Source organism: Nothoprocta perdicaria, unplaced genomic scaffold (genome assembly GCF_003342845.1).
Source record: "Nothoprocta perdicaria isolate Ctin4 unplaced genomic scaffold, notPer1 scaffold_13, whole genome shotgun sequence".
Lineage (NCBI taxonomy): Eukaryota > Metazoa > Chordata > Aves > Tinamiformes > Tinamidae > Nothoprocta > Nothoprocta perdicaria.
The window spans coordinates 2,538,120-2,560,428 of NW_020454427.1; the positions used below are offsets into that span (position 1 = coordinate 2,538,120).

At 38.6% G+C, this 22,309-nt stretch overlaps 1 protein-coding gene across 1 annotated transcript in view; it reads right to left on the reverse strand.

The window, feature by feature from the left end:
- Positions 1-877: 877 nt before the first annotated feature.
- Positions 878-22,309, reverse strand: part of CHIC2 (cysteine rich hydrophobic domain 2) — a 24,681-nt gene continuing 3,249 nt past the window's right edge. The window contains exons 2-7 of the mRNA XM_026033632.1: positions 22,216-22,307; positions 17,045-17,099; positions 16,746-16,901; positions 5,033-5,089; positions 4,807-4,866; positions 878-1,781 (exon numbers count right to left, since the gene is read on the reverse strand). Coding sequence (XP_025889417.1) covers positions 1,731-1,781; positions 4,807-4,866; positions 5,033-5,089; positions 16,746-16,901; positions 17,045-17,099; positions 22,216-22,307 — 471 coding nt within the window. The 3' untranslated portion in view covers positions 878-1,730. The remainder of the gene's footprint in view (positions 1,782-4,806; positions 4,867-5,032; positions 5,090-16,745; positions 16,902-17,044; positions 17,100-22,215; positions 22,308-22,309) is intronic.

Genomic DNA, 22,309 nt, shown 5'->3' on the forward strand with positions numbered 1-22,309 from the left:
TTGTAGGCTTTTACAAAAAGCGTAACTGAGCTTTTCTCAAAGTAAACATCAGGGGCCCCCACACAAGAGCTGCGCAAAGAATGATTTGGGGAACGGATACAGAGGGTTTAGATGAAGGAAACTTAAAAACTTTCTAGACTGCTCCTACTATCAAGCATTTAGGAATATGATACTCACTAGAGAAGGTTTTACAGAGAATACTTTGATGACATAGAAAAATAGTTCACAGCATCAAGGTGCCTGTAATATACTACCTTGAAATAAAACTTGTATTTAAAAGATTAAAAAGAGAAGATTATTCTTGTAGTGGTATCAACTCGTCATTCATACAAATATTAAGCAGTTTTTCATATATTCACATTATTGCTTGCTAGCACAGCTGTATAGGGAACGTATTCATAGCTTACACTAATGTTCATGTACAGTAATTTCAGAGACAAAAAGCAAACTTAAAAATTATGATTGAATAGCAAATACAGAAACTATAATGTGTGAAAATTTCTATAACTAAAATATAACTAGAAGAAACACTATACAACTGGCCTGACCCAAGTATATATCATATATCCAGTTAAAAAAAAAAYCTTTACAGTTATACAGAAAATAAGCTTTGTAAACCAAAATGAGCAGAAGTAAGGGTGCAATAACTATTTATCGAACACATTCAAATTGACACTGTTGCCCAGTGYACCCTGCTTTGATTACTATTGATACATGGCACCTCCATTTGCATCTGGAACTGCTTCGTTCAAGATTTCCCTTATTAACCTTTTTTTTCCTGCTTATGTGGCTTTAAAAAGAAAAAAAGAGATACCCTTGAAAGATCTTCTTGAAAAATAAATTTAATGGAACAAATACTTAAGCACTCCTGCATTCAGGATCTGGTAAACAGTAAGATAAAGCTGACACATGGCATTAGCCTGAATTAAAATAGCTACATTATAATCTGCAGTACTAACATATTTTTGTGATCCTGAGCTCTACTGGCAGATGCATGCAATTCTCTCTGCGATTTTTCTAATCTGAATAAAATAATTCTATTTTTCATTTATTTACCTTTAACTTTTTCAGAACCAGCTGAGAGGATTTCTTCAYGAAAAGCGCAAAGATTTCTACCAATGCAGTGACACTGGGGTTCCAAAAAGCAGTTTCAAAAAGAACTTTTCCTCACCCTCCTGATGGAAATGGCTAGCCAATATCCCAAAAGGAAACCAAAAATATTTACAGCTGACGTGTCACTGATAAAACTTTTGGTAAATCATAGAAGTTGCTTCCAAAACATAAATTAATAATTAAAAGGACTTGCACAAAGTACGGTCAATCAGTTGTGTCATTTTGGGGTAAAAAAATACCTGCTCACTTGTAGACCATTTTCAGCTGTGTATTTATAGTAATATATATATATATGTACACACGCGCGCGCACACATATAAAAGACTTTGAAACTCAAGATACATTAACAAAACAAAGAAGTAAAAGTAATAACTTAAGTAGTAGTTAACATGTGCATGAAATGACTTTTGCAAAGTTTGACCGAATGCACTTAGGACATGCTCTTATTAAAAAAAAAACAAAAATAAAATAAAAAATAAAAAATAAACAAACAGAAAAGAATGCAAACACCACAAGAGTCTGTAGAACCAATGCTATGTCACCACCAGGAGAGCACCAAGCAAGGCACCATTGGAAAGACAACATACTTGGATAAGTCTCTATAAATAAAGTAAATGCTAATCTGGTCGAAAAATCGGTGTCTTTGGTAAAAATTCTATAAGGATGACCTGTATAAAAAGAAAACAAACACACATTAAATGGAAAATCGCAGAAAACCTATTATCTGAAGTCTAGCACAATGATAATTCACATTTTCTTTTTTTTTTTTTTTTTTTTTTTTTGTCTTTTTGGAAGTATGTAAAATTGAAAAAGAAAAATGGATGCCAATCAGTGATCACAATACTTTCCTGAAATTGTAGACAATTAGAAAATCACATTAAACTAAGCTTAACTTGTGGCAGAAAACAAAGCTCTAAACAGTAAACAATCTTTAGCAAAGTTCCTTATTTTATTAAGAAAAACTCATGAAAGAGTTAAAAGTATTTAAGACAACAAAAGGCAAAACATAATCAAAGCTGATTTTCAAATATACCTCTACTTCTCTTTTTTTTTTTTTGAAGTAGAATTAACCTAATCCTACTTAAATTTTTAACTTAATTTAGGACTCTAAATCATGCTTATTGATCCAAAATTCCATAGAAAGGTATATTTAGCTTCTGCAAAGCTCTTGTATCAGAAAGAGTGGCAAGGAGTTAACAAGACACTTGACTAGTGCTTCTGTGTAATTATTCCTCAAGTCCTGAGTCCAATTTAAATACTGATTTAGCGAGCTGTCTACACACTGCAGGACAAAGTGAAGAATAAACTCCAAGTATACAACCCAAGAATACAACCTCCGCCCTGCTTTGTATTTTAACAGGTAGCTTCTCTAAAACGCTCGTTCCTATTTTCACTCTYGAGTGAGAATCACAGAGCTACCAATACAGCTGCACGCTCGTAGCCCTTAAAAAGAAATGCMACTGATAACATGACGGAGCCTTTTATGTACGCAAGGGAGTTTGGCTTTCAAAGAAGTTAAAACTGAATTTTTGACTGTAAAATGTGTTATAAATTAAACTATTATTTASTGATAGCTGACAACAAAACAAATCGAATTGTTGTGTTTTAGCGGGTAGGTTAATGTGACAGATGAAAACAGTTTAGGTGCTTACAGGATGAATGCTTTTATCTATAACATCATCTTGAGAAATGGGGGGAAAAAAAGGCTGTGAATCCAGCACTGAAACACTGAAGCTCTGAATCAGGTTTTTAAGGCTGTATTTTTGCACATAGGCAGAAGTGCCTTGATTTCAGAAGGGCTGCAAAGGTGAGCTGATCATTTGATGATTACATGGCATCAGTGCCCAGCGCACAGGCCAGGCTAAGGAAAGGGAGGACGATGCAAAGCTGGACAACTGCGTTCATGCAAAAGGAGCCGGGGTATCAAACATGCACTTCAGCATCTGCTGCAGGGGATACAGAACTTWAAGTGAACAGAGCACCACGCTTTGGGACAAAAGCTTAACTTACAGCACTCATTTTGGGGGAAAAAAATAAAAAATAAAAAAATAAAAAATAAAGGGTATGATTTTTTATTAAACTTAGGCATGAATACAAATCAAAGGCAGCTTTAAAGAGGCTAGGAAATTAARTAGGTGAAAATGCTGCAGAAAAGTTTGGTAAAAAAATTATTAAATTGTCATAGACTACTTACTAGGCATTTTACAAATTAAATATTAGAGAAAATYTTAGACCTGGATCGTGTAAAACTCTGAGACAATGCTTCCCTATTACTAATGTAAATAGTTCAACTAACTTTAAATCTGATTGAAGTAATGAATGTTTATTTTTAAATGTTGTTATCGTACAATTTGGCCATACTCCACATCATATTTGAAAACCAGCACTTTATGTTTTGCTTCAATTTAAGCTGCAAAAGATTTGATGCAACAAAGTTCTCTAGAAAAAAGTATATATATATATATATATATAAAAAATATATATATTTTAGGTGAAAAAAAACCATTTAGGTCAAGCTCAAAGCAACATACTGAAATGGACTTTATTCTTTTTACCACACATCTATATTAACTTTTTTTAAAATAGAGAATGATATGAAAAGTCTACTTATTCAGTGAATTGAACAGAGTTCTAAAAAGGGCATTTAAAAAAATTCTTATGTTTAAGGCTAGAAATAAGACCTAGTAGGAAAGGTTAACACAAGAAAAAAAGGATTTTAAGACAATTTCCAACTTCTTAACCACTCTCGATTTTTATACGCTACGATGGTGTAATCGTTTCAAAGAACAGACTGCATATTATATAATGCAAGAGTACAGGTAAGTTAGAAGTAATATAATAGACGTTTCTCAAAGGTTAGTCTTTGTTTTGTAAAAGTTAACCCCTTCCTGTTTCAACTTCTTAAAGTTTTAAAGCAATTCTGCGTATTCTACTTTGTCTTAAAATATAGCACCTACATTTCCTTCTACTTAGTACCCTTTGCTCTCTGTCAAGAGATTTTCAAAATGAAAATATAAACAGCAACAAAAAAGGAAGAAGGAAGCCAGCTAGATAAACTGAAAATCTATGTATGATATTATTCATTTTAAACTGCATGCAACTTCCCTCTGTATAGTTCTACGAAATATGGATTTTTTTTTTTTTAATGGGATCTCATCCAAAGACTGGAGGTTTAGTTTATTTCAGAGACTGACTCAAAAATATTTTAGCAACACCAACCAGAAATAAAGATACTTTCTAAACAGTTGAGGTAAGGGGCAGCTAAAATCTGAAAAGGCTAAAGGTTTCTTAAGCTCCAACAGCTTGGTTGAAAGGTCTTCTTCCATACTTTTAGACTTGATTAGCATTAGATAAAACAGCCATATCTGACTTGCTGCGTAACCAAAGTTGTGGTTATTCTTTATACAGCATCTAAAATTTCACACTCCATCAACACATGTTCAAGCTATTTTATCTTGGCAATTAATTTATTATTTTTCAGAGCACAGTGAAGCCTTGTTTTCAAGTCATTCATAACTTTATAAATCAGTCCTGCACATGAAACCATGCATCTGTGAACCGTAGAAAATCCTTGCACTCAGGCGATTAAGCTCCTGACACCTTTACTGATTAATAATCATGAAAAGAATAAGATCAGAAGCAAAATAAATGATCATTTAATAGAGAAACTCACAAAACAGCCCTTTAACTTACATATTCCATCATGTTATTCGTTTCACATTTCCTTTTGCTTAGTCTCCAATGCAAGCACAGCTAGACAAGGAGGAAAGAAAAAGAAGAAAAATGAGCTGTATTTTATTGCAGCACACAGACGAGCCCATTTGTCCACCTTTCATATTTTTCGTTCAACAAAAGCATCTGTTTCCATACTGTGCAATTCAAACTCCATCAGTACGAAGCTGCTCCCCGCGGCACTCACCTTGTGGTATAACCTATTGTTTTCCCATTCTAATAACTTCTCAATCGATCTTCGTGTCTGGAAGACAAATGAGAAAGAATTTTACTCTTGACTGGTTTTAGAAAAACTTTGCTTCGCAGCTGCTTTGGTGTGAAAAGGGGAGAGGTACAGGACAGTGACTGAGTACAGGGTGGTCTCTAGCACTGGCAAAACTTCTCTGGCATTAAATAGAAACTATTAAATAGGAACAGAAACAAGCCCTTCTGGGATGCCAATAACCACCTTCAAACTTGTGTGGAAAAAATACACAACCACTTTGAAAAAGCTGCTCACACACATCCTACACACACACTCTTGCAGCAGTTACAGCTTTGAAATCTCCGACAACAATTTCCGAGTGATCCAAGGATAAATGCAGGAAAGCTGCTCCCTAATATCTGTGGTCCGAGCACATTGCTGCTTTGCTGCTTGAACAGACAAATGCTGCCAGCAGTTGCATTTTGCAGTGCTGTGTAACGTAAACGTATATAACACTCCATTTGAGCAAACAGAAAAGTAACCTTTTGTTATGTTCACATCCAGTTTTGAGAGAGGCAAATCTAAGCGTGGAAAGTTATAGGAACTTGTACTAATTAGTATAAAAAGAAAAAAAAATCTCATTTATATAAAGAGAAATCTAACATTTCAGATTCTAAAGCTCCAAAGTTTCAACTGCCTCCGTTTGCCAAAGAACTCCAAAATCTTTCCTTCAAAGCCTTTAAAGGCTAGGCATGTTAGTGTTAAGGAAGGACATTCTTCGCTGTAAAGTCTCAGAGCATTTTCAGGATAATTATTCAGTTATATTTACATTTGAGAAATACATTGTGACATTTATGGTCATTTGCCTGCCAGAATATATACTGCTTAGCTCTAAATGGGATTTGCTACTGCCTCGGAATAAAAAGAGGATAATTCATGGTGCCAGGTGTTAAGATGAGACCAACAGAGCTGCAGGTGCAGAAGGACGGAGCAATGACAAGGATCAAATACAACTTAGTGCAGCTGCAGCTTCCTTACAAGGCAGGGAGGGGTGAGGGGAAGGGACGGGAAAGCACCGCGCGGCACCGCTACCAAATACAAATACTGTAAATGAAGCTTAAACCAAAATAAACGCTATTTCGACAAACAAGAGCGCCTGAAGAAAGGAAAAATGAGGCGGCCGGTTATTACCGTCCCATGAAATAGCGGAATTTTGGTTCTGAAACGCCGGTCGCTCTGCCTGGCTTAGGCCTGAAGCGGCTGGGGGGCCAGAGCGGCAGGGAGGGCCGGCGGCCACGTGACTGAACATTAGCTCAGTGCTCTCGGGGCGCAGTCGCGGCATTGGATTTTTATTACGGTGTGTTTTAAAAAGCATAAGGCAGGGCGCCCGAGGGTGCAGGGAGCCCAGCGGCAGGGCCTAATCTATCGCAGCGCTTTGGGGACTCGAGTAGTTTGGGGGCTGTTATTATTATTATTATGTTTTTAAAGACAGTGCCCTCTAACAATAATCAGCAGACCTCACTTGTTTCTTTGTAAAGATAGCCTTTTAGAGTCTGCTCTCCTTTTAAATGAAAATAGGGCAGCAGTTATGGTCACACTTTTGTTAATTTAGTTGCCAGTCAGCTCCAAATCAAAAGAAAATAAGGCTGCAGAGTGTAATTAACATTCAGTTCAGTCGTTTTGTCCCTTGTCTAGCCCCCAAGCTTTGTTAAAATTGCCATCTGAATGCTGAAGGCTGTAGGGAAATCGATTTGATTCTAATCGCACCATGAAAAGAACATGATCTAACTGCTTTCAGCCCTCCGTAAATCTGTACTAGGTCTTTAGCACAATGCAACTTCCAATTTAAAAAGCACTGAATGTCTCGTCAATGACTTTGTGAAGAAAAAAGAACAAGGAGCAGACATAAAAATTCCAATAGTTGTTTAAGCATTAAAGTTCATTTGCATCACAGCAAACCTGAAAAGGGCTGACCTCTCAAACCGCCTCTCAGGTCTATGAAGTTGTAGCCTTGACAAGCTCACATTGACAGAGCTCATTGACTCTGAAAGGCTACTCTATCAATGGTGAAAAATGGCAATAGGTTCTACTCTGAGCAGGCATCTGCCTGCCCACCCGCTGCTAAACCAATGGCAAAACTGATTCAAAACCTGAAGCTACCTTGTAATCTTCCTTGCCAGGCCCTTTTAAGAATAGATTAAGATCACTATACAATTTAATTTCATTGTTTGCCCCAAAAGAGTGTGGAAAAACATCTAAGCTTTCCCAATTCCAATAAAATTATGTCTATATTACAACACATACACACARATAAGAAACTGATCGGTAGCTATGGAGTATTAATAGGTTTATTTAAATAATAGCCCAGTTTAATGCCATTCTAATGAGTACGGTCTTGGCTAGCATTACAKAAAAACACAACCTCAGGACCACGAGTATTTATGTACCAATATGACTACACCACGGTCCTTCCTTTAGCGTGACTTGGGCTATTTACAACTCCCAAACCGTGACACTTTGCAGATACAAAAACATCCCTGGAAAATATTTCTGCAAACCTCCGAACTCAGACCAGAAAGAGCTGAATTAAACAGCATCGCACAATTCACTATAGTAAGTTTTCTTCCCGCTTGACAGGTGAAAAAAAAGCACATGCACGTGCAGCTTAATTAATCACTGCTCTTGACATCTCAGTGATTTACAGTGAGGAGCAGGTGAGGACATACAAAACCAGAAAGGAACACTTGATGTGAGAGTAGCATTTCCAGCACACTAGGATGACAAGCTTATATATTCTATCAATGGTGTACAGAAAAACCTATACACCAAATTATGTGTTAGCCACAACAAAGGCACAAATTAAGTGGAAGGGAGCCTTGCTTATTAAGAAGATTTAATACGATCCAGCTTTTAATTTTTTTCTTTAAAAAAACCTACAGCAATATTTGAACAAAGCTAAAACCTAAGACTGCAATTCAAATAGACTTATTTTTTTAGCACGCCACAGACAAAGTATGTTTTGTAACATGCTCAGGGAAAAATGCACATGGACTAACGTCCATTTGACAAAATTCTATGGATAATTTCTTCAGTGAACTGTACAGATATAATGCTTACTGAAATATTTCTGAAAAATCACCGATTTTTAAAGATGCTTGTGTTAGACAATGTTTTCTAAAAAATTCCCTACCGAGCTACCAAAAAAGCACAACTCTGACTACATGTTTACTAATTCACCCTGCCCCCAAATAAGCAGACTGGAGTTTGGCACTCAAATGTGAAAACCAAAAACTAGCGAGACTAAACATGAACTTGTCATGCACAGGCAAGGCAGTATCGAATACAAATGAAGCATCATCTGCACTAGGATCTTTCTTCTATGTCTTTGCAGAATCAATCACGTGAGGAGGCTTTTCCTGAGGCAGTCCTGATCCGGGCAGAGAGGCCGTGTGGACACGGAGCCTTCTTGCAACGTGTGACCTGGGACCTACCAGCCACACCAAAACCAGCACCGATGAACAGGCTGCAGCCACCTCAACTCCTGCTCCAAGTCACTGAATGACTCCTAAAATACCAGTGTTAAACAAAAGTATCTTGCTAGGACTCTCCATGTGATGCTCACTTGAGTATCTCCATTTGTCTTTATTTCAAGGGTAAAACAGCATAAATAGTAGTACCACGATTCTCTACTACCATTTTTTATTTCAGTCTTCTGGGCATAACACAAGAATCTCTCTCTACAGCCATATGATTTTTGACTTGATTGCAGCACTAGTCCAATAAACAGTGTGTGGAGACTTTCAAAATATATTATACAAACCCTTACCACAACCAAGCATTAATAAATTTGAATCTTGCCCTGCAAAATATACCTCATGCTTCAATTTCAAAGTACGAGGTGACCAATTGAAACAGGTTTTGTTGATCCTCAGATGGTCAGAATTTGTATTAAACTCTATAAAAAGGAAGGCCCACAATCTTACTACTACTTGAACTATGCCATCTCCTCTCCCTTAAAGAAACAAACAAAAGAAGCTGGAATATTGTGTTTATTCTTCAAAAAAATATATACTAGTCTACAAAATATTTACCTAAGTAATTTAACTACCAGTTTCAATAATGAAATATAAAGCTAATAGATAACTGAATCACAACGAGCCTGAACATTCCCCAAATTATCTCCCACAAGCAAACGCTTTCAGAGTCTGAAAGAAAACAAACTCACAAATTAACAGCATGCCTATGCAGTTTGCATGCATTCAGTATAAAGTACTGATGAACTATATTAGTGTGAGAAATGCATATGAATATGCTTTAGACCAAGCTTGGAAGAAAAAGGTCTTGATTTTGAGCAGTGCAGTATCACTAACAGGATTGCATCTAGCACTGAAACACGCTTTCTATAGTGTTTAGACTGTGTACACAGAGATGTCCATATATATTTTTAGGGCTAACTGGTGACAGAAACATAAGAGTTTGATTGGAATGCGCAGAACAATTACAGATGTCTTCTGCTGTGTTGAGACATGCTCCACCTTGAACACTGCATCACAAATAAAACCTTTCAGAAAGCGTAAACTGCCAAGATTCCCATCTGACTGAAGAGTCAGGTATTTGTGAAGGGCAACGATGACACAGGTGGAACTTAAGCTGATATCTGAGTGCTGGTCTAGSTGGATACCTGCTTCAGCATGAGCCTGAGAGAGACCTGCCCTTTTCAGAGGAAGAAGGATGACACAAGATGGACCTATTGCAGTTAGGATACTTAYCACTAAAGACTAGTGAATGTGCACTCGTCACAAGAACCATGCAGCATCCGTGCAAGAAGGCAAGTGAAACACAGACAGTGGATTGAAGAAAATATGGAAATAAATGGATCGTTTTTGTGCTCTTCATAAGAATTTGGAATAACTGCCTTATCTAACAGATTTATTATTACTGCATCTTTTCTTATCTCTCAGATGATTCCAGGCAGAAAATAAGCCCAGAAGAAAGCACWAGCCAAACTTCCTCATTAGGCAAAGAAAAATGGATTCCCCAGAATTCTGGAGCAGAAGGAACTATCAATGTCAGGTTGACCTCAGGAAATTTCCCAGTTTAAAATACAGCTCTGAGGATATCATCCCACATCCTCATATTAYCCATAAGCTGACCTACTTTGCACTGTTACTGTTCTGAACCTGGGGTAGATGTATCATGGAGAGATGAATCCAAAGCTTAACGAAACAGATCAGACCAGCTGCTTTCTAGGAGGATCTCTCATCACATTGTCTGCTGATACAAAGATAGCAGCATTATTTGGCACCACCTGCACGTGATGATTTTGAATGTCCAGGCAAAGACGCTTTTAAGATACAATTTTCAGAAACTCTGGTGACCTTGATTCTCAAGATCTTAACACACCTAGATAGACATCAATGCAAGGAGAGAAGGTAAAATTAAAAAAAAAAAAAAAAACATGTACATTATCCGGGAGAACAAAGGAGAACATGTTGCAGCAGCATCACCACCCCACTCGCTGATGGATACTGGATGAACGTTGTCCAAAGCCATGGCACAGAACGAGAAACTACCATTCAGCTACCATGAATGGAACAGAGCCGATTAACTGCTGTCAAGATCTCTGTCAGTAGCCAAAAACTGGTCTGCAACAGAAACATGTAGCCAAGAGAGAAGTTGTCCAGKGAAGTTCTTAATAGAAAGAAGTTCTTTTATAGGAGGCTCCTATAAAAGTCTACTATAAATTTACTCTGCCTGTCCAACGGGCTCGAGATGGGAAGGCCACTGGATATTTTAACTAGAGGAACATCCTGTTCAAACCAAATGTCCAAGCAATAGCACCTGGCTAATTCTTGTCATAAAAGCTACTTCTTGTGACTGCAGCCAACCTTTGTGGAAACCTCTTACTATGGAGAAATCTTGTGCTGAAAATGGTCTTAAATGTGGCAAATTAACATTCTTGAGATGGCCTGACAGAGATGTGGAAAAATGCATTTTATAAGGCAGACAAATGTTGAAATGACCAGTGAAGCACCAGGATTATAATTWGTGTTGTTAGTCTGACCTTGAATTTGTAAATAAAAGTATTTAACACTTTTACTCCAAGATGAAATTCCAGCTTTGATTCTCTGAAATTGTCCTCCTGCTGAAGGGCATTCTCACAGAGTCACAGGAAATAAACACAGAAGACAGAATTGAGAAGAACAGGATTTAATCTCCACCAAACAACCAATATGCACTTAGAAATTACAAATTTGAATGGAGGTGAAAACAGAAGAAACTCATCTCCATTTCTTTAAGGTTACAGAGATATTAGTTTGGGCTTTTTTTTTTTTTTTTTTTTTTTAAACATTCAATTATGTGCTGTGTAATATAGTTCAAGGCCCAGCGCAGGTGGAGAAACTACTGAATCTCAGGTTACATCTCTACTAGGAAATGAAACAGTGCCCAGAAACATTCCCATTCACTCGAAGCCAGCTGGCAGGGAACAGCTTTCATCTACACGAAAGTTCTCTCAAGCTCCAAAACATTCCCAGTGCCTGAAGCATTCTGATAATGCTCAGGAATTGTAAAGCAGTGCAGGCCAAGAGACCGTTCTGAGGGTACAAATTAGAACGCTCCAAATCTGAGGAATGCTCCCTGGTTTAATCTATTAATATAYGGGAAAGACTTCTTGCTACCAGGAGCCAGAGCCAAGAATAGAAGGAAAGATGTATGAGCGGAAAGCCTGAAAGGCAGCACAACACAGCAAAGTAACTTTAGCAAAATAATACAGAAATATGTCAGGTTATAAATAATACAGAAAAAAAAATAACCTCTGCAAAATCCAACCTTTCAGCAGTGTGTATGCCAGAAAGGACGATCCCTTTGCAAGGGAGAGCCCCTCCAGTGCTTTCTCAGTCTAATACTGAACTATCTCCAGTAACTGCTTGAAAAAGTATTATGCAATTGGAGCTCCRGTGCCAAGTCCCGGGCAGATAAGGAGAACAGAAAAATCTATTTTAAGTTTTAAAAAATAAATGAAAGGTATTCATAGCTGCTATAAACTGAGCTGATGTGTTTCAACAGCAGTACCATCTACAGACAGGCAAGACTACTGTATTTAAAGGATATTCATTCCAGCTCCTCCACAACACATTTAATTTAATCAATACTTTGGCAAGTAATAATTAGCTTACGTTTATAAAGCACTTGGAAGATGTAAACTACTATGCAAGTGACAACTAATGATGAGGCTTAAGCAGCATTCATCAGCTTTGTGTGAATTCACAAACAAACAAGTAGCTCTTGAAAGCATTTGCACAGACAGCTCTTAAATATCTCATTCTGCTCATTTTAAAAGATCGCCCACAAACCTTCTGACAAAAAAGCTTAATGAAACATGCAATTTACTTGCAGAATGGAAGCTTTTTAGCCAGTCAGAGGTACTGTAATTCTATCATAGCTTTCATTGCTGCTGTTTCTGTTGAAATTATTTATCCCATTTAGAAAATTGGGAAGTATAGCATTTAGTTAATACAGAAAATGAGTGGCAATTGCTTGAAAAAGTGGTTTCAAATGGGGACCTTATCCTGTAGTGCTTYCTGAATTATAACTCACTTTGTCATTCTTTCTATTCAAGGAACAATACCTTAAAGACTTAATGTTCATTTATACAATCTAGAATTTGTCCTGGAAAGGACAGTACAATCTAAGAGTGAAACTGCTGATGATCATCGATGATCCAGATCAGCAAATGAAAGATTATACTTCCTGTAATTTTCCTGCAGCTTTTATTCACTAAAATGCAATCAAGATCAAAAAATAAAGGCAATGAGATATTGAATCAAATTAAACATTTATTTTTCTGGTAAAAAGTACCAAGCCTTTCTTCAAATACTACAGTGCAAAATAAGAAAGAAAACAATCCTAAGAAATCCTGCACAAAGACTTTCAAGATCAGCACTGAACAAAGCACCGAAAAGAAAAATACAGGGCAGGAAAAGCCTCTACTCACTGAAAGTGGACAAACTGATATAATGAACTGTTGCACTTACAAAGGTCTGAGATTTAATAAATTTTAAACACCTGCTTATTTGAAAAGTAAAATTCATGACTTATTTTTCACTACACAGAAAATAAGCATATATTCTCATTTAATGCAAAAGTCGATGGAAGTTTAAGTAATTTCAAAAATGATATACTCTCATTTGTCATAGCATTCCTACACTAGATTTAAAAAGACTATGAAAGCAGTAAATGAACAGAATATAGACAAAAAATAAAATAATTATAATTTCCAAAAAATCAGAAACTGCAATTTCCATTTTGTCTGCATAGACCTCAGAAAAAATGCTTCCCTGAAAAAGAGCTGTAAAGTACAATGTCAATTTACAAGTGTAGTAAGACTGACTTGGTCTCATTAAAATACATATTTCTTAATTGGTCATTCTTAGAAAAAAATATTATTTTATATTATAAGCTATTTTATATTATATTTTATATTATATTATTTAATTTAGTCTGTAGTTCCATTTAACAAAATCTTATCCTGAGGAATGCTCCCACTTGTCAGATCACTGTATATGCAACTCTGCAGAACGACTGTCAACAATATATGTAATCTAGCTGGTTTGTCAACAGGGACAAAGATAATATATTTTTCTGGTACAGTTATGATAAGTTCTACACAAATCTGAGTTCTACGTATGGGCATCCTCCCATTCTGTTTTTTCAAAATCCATCTAAAAGGTGAAAGGATGAAGTGGGCATCTGTCATCCGCACTTCCCAAGAACTGCCTCTTGGATACGCTTGGATACTCTGTGCAATTCTTTTGGCTATGAAAGGAGGTCTGAAAAAGTCAAAGCAAGGAAGATCATTTGATCCTCAGAACCTATTTTCAAGACACGGCAAAAATGAAAGGCTAGCAGTACAACAGTTCAAATACAAGGAATGATTACTTCACACTGAATATCTCATCTCAGCTTGGTTTTTTTTTTTTTTTTTTTTTTTGACTCTTCTCTCCAGTAAACCAGTGGCACAGCAGTAAGCCAAAACACTCTCCAGGCTGACTAAAAGTTTCAACCTCGACACACATTCTCTCCACTTCCAGCTTGCCTTTAAGAGCAAGTTAATTTATTCTTCTCTATATAATACTCTTCAGCTGTGTGACTGACACTACATTTTGGAAGACRGGATGCCCRTGCTCTAAGCAGATCTCTCACTAGCCACAGTACTAAGTAACACCTTACCAGTCGTTAAGTGTTGGTGCCACAATACCYGAATTCTCCCGATTAAATAAAATATGTTTTAATCAGAGGGAGTAGTTGGGCCACCCAAMCTCAGTGCCATTAGAAACACCACAGAGTGTCAGAGGCCAGAGACCAGGATACAAGACAGGAACAACAGCAGATCTCTGCTCTTCTGCCATGGCAAACAGATGACYGCGGATGTGTCACTCAGCCTCCATAACAGCCACAGACACTGTGGTTAAGCAGCTGAACCCTATCTTCAGTTTCACTAGTGCAGGACTTTCAAGCTTGAGCCTGTAAGTCATTCCATTTTAAGGCCAGGAAAAGACCTAAGGTTGCTAAATTATCTCCTGGTATCAGCTCTGAGAGAAAAGTAGGGAATTTACTGACAACTTAGGCAGCACTTCTAGGGCGACCTCAGGAACGTCAGCATCAAGCTGTCCTTGTTCCTGCTCTTAGCTCTCTTTCGGAGACMTATTCTATCCTCACACAGTTAGTATATTGCAGCAACAACTAAATCACTAGCCACTTTCTAGCTTACTCTGAACAGAAGATCCAAGCATTTTCCCTGTATTAATCCTTTTAGAAGAACAACTGAAGCACTTGCTGCTTCACTGCGTTCCCACACAGAACTTCCTTCCTCAGTTTCAAAGTCTGGTTTCTCACCTTAGATGCTACAAGCCCTCGCCTTTGTCACAATGAAGGGCTAAACAATGTATTTAAAAAGCTGATTAGTAGCAACTTGTAGCATTAGGTTAAGAGCTACCACAGAGAAAATTTTATACTACCATGTAGCATCCTATCATTTCCTTCTTCAGCAGTTTACTATGTGAGAAAACAGGGCATGTTATAAAGCACTAGCAGCATGCTCTTCATAGGCTAAAGATGAACAGCAGCAAAGTGAGCTTGCCTTGTGCCTGTAACAGAGCTAGGCCTGGAAAGGAAAACGGAGCCTTCCTTTCAACAAACTCAAATCACTGACCTACCTGTGACTAATCGACCAGTTTTAATCCAGTGTAAACACAGTTTCAGGATACAGATATACCTTACAAGAGACCCATTAGGTCATGACAGTTTAAAGACCTAAAACTTAGCCCAAAAAAAACCTTTTGATGTATTTCACACTGAAGCTTACAATGGTTTTTCTCATGGACTCCGACATTAGACTTTYGTATCTTATTTCACATTCAATTAAAACTACTCTCAAGTAATCACTCAAAAAAAAAAAAAAGAGGGAAGGTTAAATGTTTAACAGTTTGGTCTTTTTTAATGAGGAAAACTGAGGAAACTTTGAATATGTTTTCCTAACATAGAAAGTTAGATCATACAGAAAAAAATGATTTGTGTGTTCATTCTATAATTTTTTTCAGTAGATGTGGGTTTCAAGCATCYATATAGCCTTTGCAGCACTTAATGATACCAGTTTAGGACTACAAAAGCAGCTTGCCTCATTTCTAGTTTTAACGATTCCACCTGTGTGTGTGTGCGCGCTCATTTGAGCAGAAGCTTAGAGCTGCAAATCATTACCAAAAGGTGCACAAAGATTTTAAACTACACTTAGACTGCAAACAACACTTGATCGTTGCCAACTTCAAAACACCTGATTTACTAACCAAGTGAAATGAGAACTTGAGTAAAAAAAAAAACATAATGGTGTCCACTGTATGGTACAAAATTTTGTAGTATTAAGAGGTATGACACAAGAAAGAATATACATCAGTCTTGCCAAGAGGTGGAGAGAAAAATAGCACCAGTACAAGAGAGGACATGGAAGCACAGAGACTTCTTGAAAAGAAATGCAATAGGAAGAGGAAAAGAGACTACTTATGTTAATAAAAATAGAAGAAATGGGAGGGTAGCCTACATACAGGCACCACGGAAAGAGGAATGAAAAAAACATGCAYGTGCAAGGAGCTTCCTCTGTGAGCAATGCACCTGGCACTCTGTAAACAGAGACAAACCACTACTTTCCAACTGTTTGTTTATAAAGTCTTACTCATTTACAAGTTTGAAGGAAAACCCAACAAATCAATCAGTTACCATCTTCAAAAAACACCTGCTTAAACAAAAACTTATGCACTATTAAGGCCACAGTGTAATCACTAGTTTGTCACAGCAGACTGTGAATCAATCACTGTCAAATTCTCATGTTCCCAAACAGGGCATTACAAATACGACCATAATAAAAAGGCATTTTGAAATTTATTTCAATATTATGATGTGCAAGTGTTGCACAGGGTCATCTCCGACAGACTCAGCTATACTACCAGGCATCAAGTCATAAGCTCAAAGTTTGAGTGGTGTCTGTTGTAGCTTTAAACAGCAAGATAAACAGCTTAAAGTAAAACAGCAAAATGTATGAAACCAAGCTGGTAATTACTCCTGTACAGCCTTTACAGGTGGAGAAAGTACAATATGAGAACAAAACAATATACTTCTAACTCTGAACCATTCTTATTATTTTTGATTAAAAACAACAACTTACTCTTTTACTGAGGCAGATAACTGGCCACATACTACAACCTAAAGTGCAGCAGCAGCAAAGGCATCCACAAAGTAGCCATCGTACATTAACTGGAAGGTTTTTCTTAAGACAACTGTTAACTCTACTGATGCTGGCTTTAAATTCTTCTGGTGCAACCTATGAGGAAAAGGGAAAAAAATGTAGTCCCACAGCATTGTGATTTATTAATTACTCTTAAAGAAAAATGCACTATACCTAGAACATTTGCTTTTATAACAAAATCTTACTAAAATTCTGACTTCTTATTCACAGATGCTCACCTTTCCAGTTAAAGATGAAGGAAATTCTGCTTCAAATTTGTTGCTCAGTCCAAACCTGCAAAAAATAAAAATACAAAAAAAAAAAATAAGGAAAAAAAAATCACGCACTCAAAAAATACAAAATACAAATTAAAAGCATCTCATAATATAGTCAGAGTTAACATGAGAAGTCATCAGTTTCAAACAGAATTATTATTTGCTAGAAGTAGTCCCTGAGATTATCCTATCAAATGTAAATGAGGGGGAAAACTATAATTGTAAACAGATTCAAAATCATCCTGCTCACAGTTTCTTTTTAAAGTTCTGTTGAAACTGTTGACTCTTCCCCCAAACTCTTCAAAATCCTTATAAACAATAATGGCAAGTGTGAAAACTGAAGAAAAGTACTCGATAGGGAAAGCGTAAAGTTAATGCCACAGATTTTTTTTTTTCTTCCTCCTTCCTGGTGCACACATTTCTTGAGAAGAAAAAAAAATCAGAATAATGAAGAGTGTAAAGGTATGAAGGAGTGCAAGATCATCTGGAATTACAGCCTACTTTGAATTTCAGAAAATTTAAAAGATAACAGTTTCTCCTAAAGCTCAAAGCAAATCTGAATGTTTTCCGGCACCCATTATGGGAAACAGCTTCTAATACACACTAGCAGTCCTACAAATCCACCGATGAAACTCTACAACTGACCTCTAATAATGTAATATCAAGTCACCACAAGGCTCATTTTTGGTTAATAACCTTCTGAATACAAACCAGAGTAGTATTACCAGATACTACAAACACCACAAATCACAAGTTGTTCACGAACACTCTGGCAACAAGACCAATTGCACAACTCAACCATGTTCAGAAAAGTTAAATTGAGGCTTGGTAGCTGAATGTACCAAAGAAATAATTGCCTTGGACAGTAGGTGTATTGAACAGCTAGCTGTTCTTCAGATGATTTTCTTCCTGCTGGCCTGAAGGACCTGCCAATGSAGAACTTTGCCCAAGTGATCAGCTTGGCTGCCAAATGCTGTACCACTACTGAGGGACTCTGAAAGGACCTCATAAAACCGAGTGGGCAAAACGAGCTTCACGAGCACCAACGAGCTTCAGTGTAACAAATAAAAGATGCTGAACATTARGGAAGCTAATTTAACCATGTTCACATGACGATGATCTCAGACTGGCTCTACTGCTCAGGAGAGAGATCATCACTGAGGATTCTCCTAAAATATCAGCACAATATGCTGCAGCAACCAGAAATGACAACAACGTGCCAGGAAGGTGATTAGCAACAATGACACTATACCCACTACTATACCCATACATTCTGTTCTGGCATCTGTGGAGGAGTTGGTGGAGGTAGAGAAAACAGAGAAGAAAGAGTGATACACTAAGGGGATGAAGCAGAGGCATTATAAGGCTAACAAGCTGATACAGGCTGAGAGGGAACACAAGCAAAGCACAAAGATTCTGAAAAGCTGTGGATAAGGTGAATGTTAACTGTTGATCACCACCTCCCACAACCGAAGGCATTCACTACAATTATTACAAGATCAATTTAAAACAGTTACAAGAAAGTGTTGGATTTAGAGGGGACAAAAATATATTCCCCTCCTGTTTTAAGACGGTTGCTTTGCTTTAGCAGAATTTTACAAAGGCATTAAGACAGACTTTCAACGTGGAAGCTGAAGGTATAGGCAAATGACAGCAACTTCATAGCAGAGGCACGTGGCAATGTTTAATACACCACAGAGCTGCTAAACTGGAACAGCAAAGGCAACTCTCCCAGCTACCAACTTCATTCCAAACTTTCCACATTACATTTCACTATCAAAAAGCAGGTAGTAAAAAAAGCAAAGACGACTCCATACACTAAAAGCCTTGGTAAGGAAATGATGTGATCTCAACCTTATCCCTCTTGACCACAGGATGTATTCTGAAAATTAAAAGATTAAAAATTCCACATACCATTACTAAAGTTTCACTGCCCAGAAACAAGAGCTCTGGCAAAGAACAGCAAAAAGAATGTCTTAAAATCAAACATAAGACACCAACCCCACTTTGGAATTGCCTTTCCTCAGACAACTGTCCTCATCTAGCCTTGGATTTCTGGTGCACCTGCAACAACACACACCCTTGTCCACCTGCCCGATGCCTTTCCCATTTCACATCACGTGCTCAGCAGACCCATGCTCACCTCATGCACAAGGACTTTCCTTAACCTTCTTTGAACCTAAAAACAYGTTTCTTGTCTGCTTGAAAGGTTCATATGAATTTCTGCCCTTGTATACAGTGAAAAAAAAGAAACGATGAGAGAACCTTTAATGTGTAGAAGATTACAGTGTAGACTCAGCCAACCTGCAATCTCTTCTCAGCCTGCAGCTTTGATCTTCCTAACACATCAAACCAACACACAAACAAGGCTCTTCTCCTTCATCCAATCTAATGGGTCTAAACCATGTCTCCATTGTTCTCAATTTTGCCCTGCATCTTCCAGCCTGTAGAAAACAAAGATGTAGTCCATCATTCCTTAGCACTCTCCATCCACCTCCTAGTCCTGTTTTCACTCATGTCCTTGACACAAAGTAAGCCTCAAAACACATAAGCAGATATTAGTTTAATATTAAAGGGTTTTACTTGGGTGAAGTTATATTTAGAGCAGTTTCCTCTCTTCCTAAAACTTACATTATGTTCATTATGTTGCACACAATGTACTAAGTTGACAACAGCACAGAAGAGCGTTTACTGCAAAAGATTCATAAATCCAGTCTCATTGCCTAGCAGTCTTTTACGTGAGARAAATAAATCAATTGGTTAAAAAGAAAACACGCACTGGAAGAAACAAACAAACAARAAACAGGAAAACACCCTTTGGAAATGTGGAAATGCAACTACACAACCTACCGCAATATCCTACTAGCAGTTTCAAGCCAACCACGTACATCTCTTTCCACAAACATGTTTTTACAAGCAAGTCCAAAATAGTTTGAATTTCCAATCCAGTTAAGTAATGTAAATAATGTTTCACAGTTTCTGAAGTTTTATGACTCTTGCTATTAAGAGAGACAGCCTCAAGTCACCAGAGGCCACCTGGTTTATTATTCCTGCTTAACAAGCTTTGAATCTGCTGGGGTGAAAACTGCTTACCTGAAAATTTAAAAAATGTAAGTTTGAACATGCCAAACAATCCTAGAACAGTGACTTGGAGAGTCTAACTTTCAGCACTAAAAATAGCCCCCTCACCATGGAAAGAGGAAGTCTTCACACCTTTTATTTGATTGGTATTTACCTTTATTCCCTCATTTGCTTTTAACTCTGAAGCTTAGTGAGGACTATCACACCTTTTCCATGCTGTTGAATGCAATCAAGTAGCAGTAAAAGGCTTTTCTGTAGTCGTGGAAATGACACATTTCAAAGTCAGCATTATGACTTCCGTGCAAGATCAGAAAGGATATGACTATGAAGAAGAAACTTTTGTTTAAATGTGCACACAGTGGTGGCAGTCAGCAACTCTTTAAACTGCAGAGTCAGGCAGAGCTCTAGTATTGTTATTGGATTTGATATTTGTCTTACTTCATCAATATTTTCAAAACCCTGAAAATGCACACATGTTTTTATACCTAAAAGGAAGGAATAATTCTAAATACTGGACTTGGCCTGTTCCTTAAATTCATCAAATGAATGTTCTGAAAGTGAACTAAATTTAAGAATAAGCAACTTGATCAATGATTAAAAAAACTCAGAKGCTTTCCAAAGGTAAAAGTGGCTGGCACAAAAGAGCAGATGAAGATCAATTACATAATCGTAGAAAAACACATTTGTATTCCCTTCCTTGTCCAAAAGTTGAATAACTATGTAACTATATTTTAAGGAAGCTCTTACAATAACAATGATCAAGTGAAGATTAGTGACCAATTAATGAAGCAACTACGACTTCCTTACCAGTCACAGAGCAGCTATGCAAGCTTCCTCCTGCTCCCACGAATGGGCCTTGACCTTGCCTTGCATTACCCTACCTTTAGGGGCTGCAGGAGGCACCTGCCTCTGCCTCCATCTCCGTGCTTTACACCGGGCGATTGCCAAGAGACGAGTCTCTAATTAGGGCTTTGATCTGCTTAGCAGAAACCGAGCGAGGCTACCGGCTTACTTGCAAAGAAGTTAAACAGCTCTTGGATGGTAGCAGCTTCAGAGCCCAACAAACCAGCAACCACAATCACATGTTTGGGAGTGCAGCTGCACGCGCCTGATACTTTTCCGAGCCTCCTTTCCATTCAGCATCCCTCCTGCCCTCCAGTGTCCCTCAGCAGCATACTGTGCCATATTCCCTGTTTTTAACCAGAGGACAAACTGTCCTGCTTGGCAGTTAGTCCAACCAAATACTATGTTAAAAAAGAGCTCCCCTCCTGCTCTATATTTAACTCCGGATTCCCGAACAGGGCAGTATCCCACAGCCGGCACAGCTCTCGGAGAAGGGGATATTCAGTTATCCTCAGCTCCAGGCACATGTCACGGGCCGAGTCCTGCCCTGGGCACAGGAAGGAAGTTTGCGACACTGCTCTGGGTCCCCAGGCTGGCATTTTACCCTCCCAAACTGTTGGTCATAACTGACAACTGCTCCACGTCAGCACAGAGACCCCACCAGGATGGGCTGCAGGAAAAACACCCAGGAGACGGTTCTGTTCTGGAGAAGGGCGGCATTACCTCGCTTGTCCCTTGCTGCCACATCCTCGGGGACGCAAAACACTCCCTAACCGAAACCCAGCGCAACTCCCACGCCCAGCACGCTGCTGCAACGTGCATCTTAACACGACTTTAGTCGCACCCACTGGACTCGCACGCTCCTTGCTTCAAAGGGGTCCTCCGAGCCCTAGGAGCTGCCACGCTCCTACTGGGACAGAGCAACTCGGTCAGAAACGGYGCCGAGGGGCAGCCGGGGCCGGCCACGCAGACACACACCTGCTATGCGGGCACACACACACCCACCCGTGCAAACACCGGCGGCCCCACGCAGCGGCTCCCGGACACCTCACCGCTTCCTCGCCGACACCCGGCGCTGCCGCCTCAGCCCCGGCTCGCGGCGGCGCCGCGGCGGGGCCGCCCAGGCCGCGGAGAGGCCCGCGAGGCTCCCACAGGCCCCGGCCCGGCCCGCCGCGCTCCCGCGGCCTCCCCGGCCCCGGCGCGGCCCTTACACGGTGACATGGCCGGAGCCGCGCACCACCACGGGGTCGGGCGAGTACTTGAGCAGCTGCTCCTCCAGCGCCCGCTCCTCGTCCTCCTCCTCCT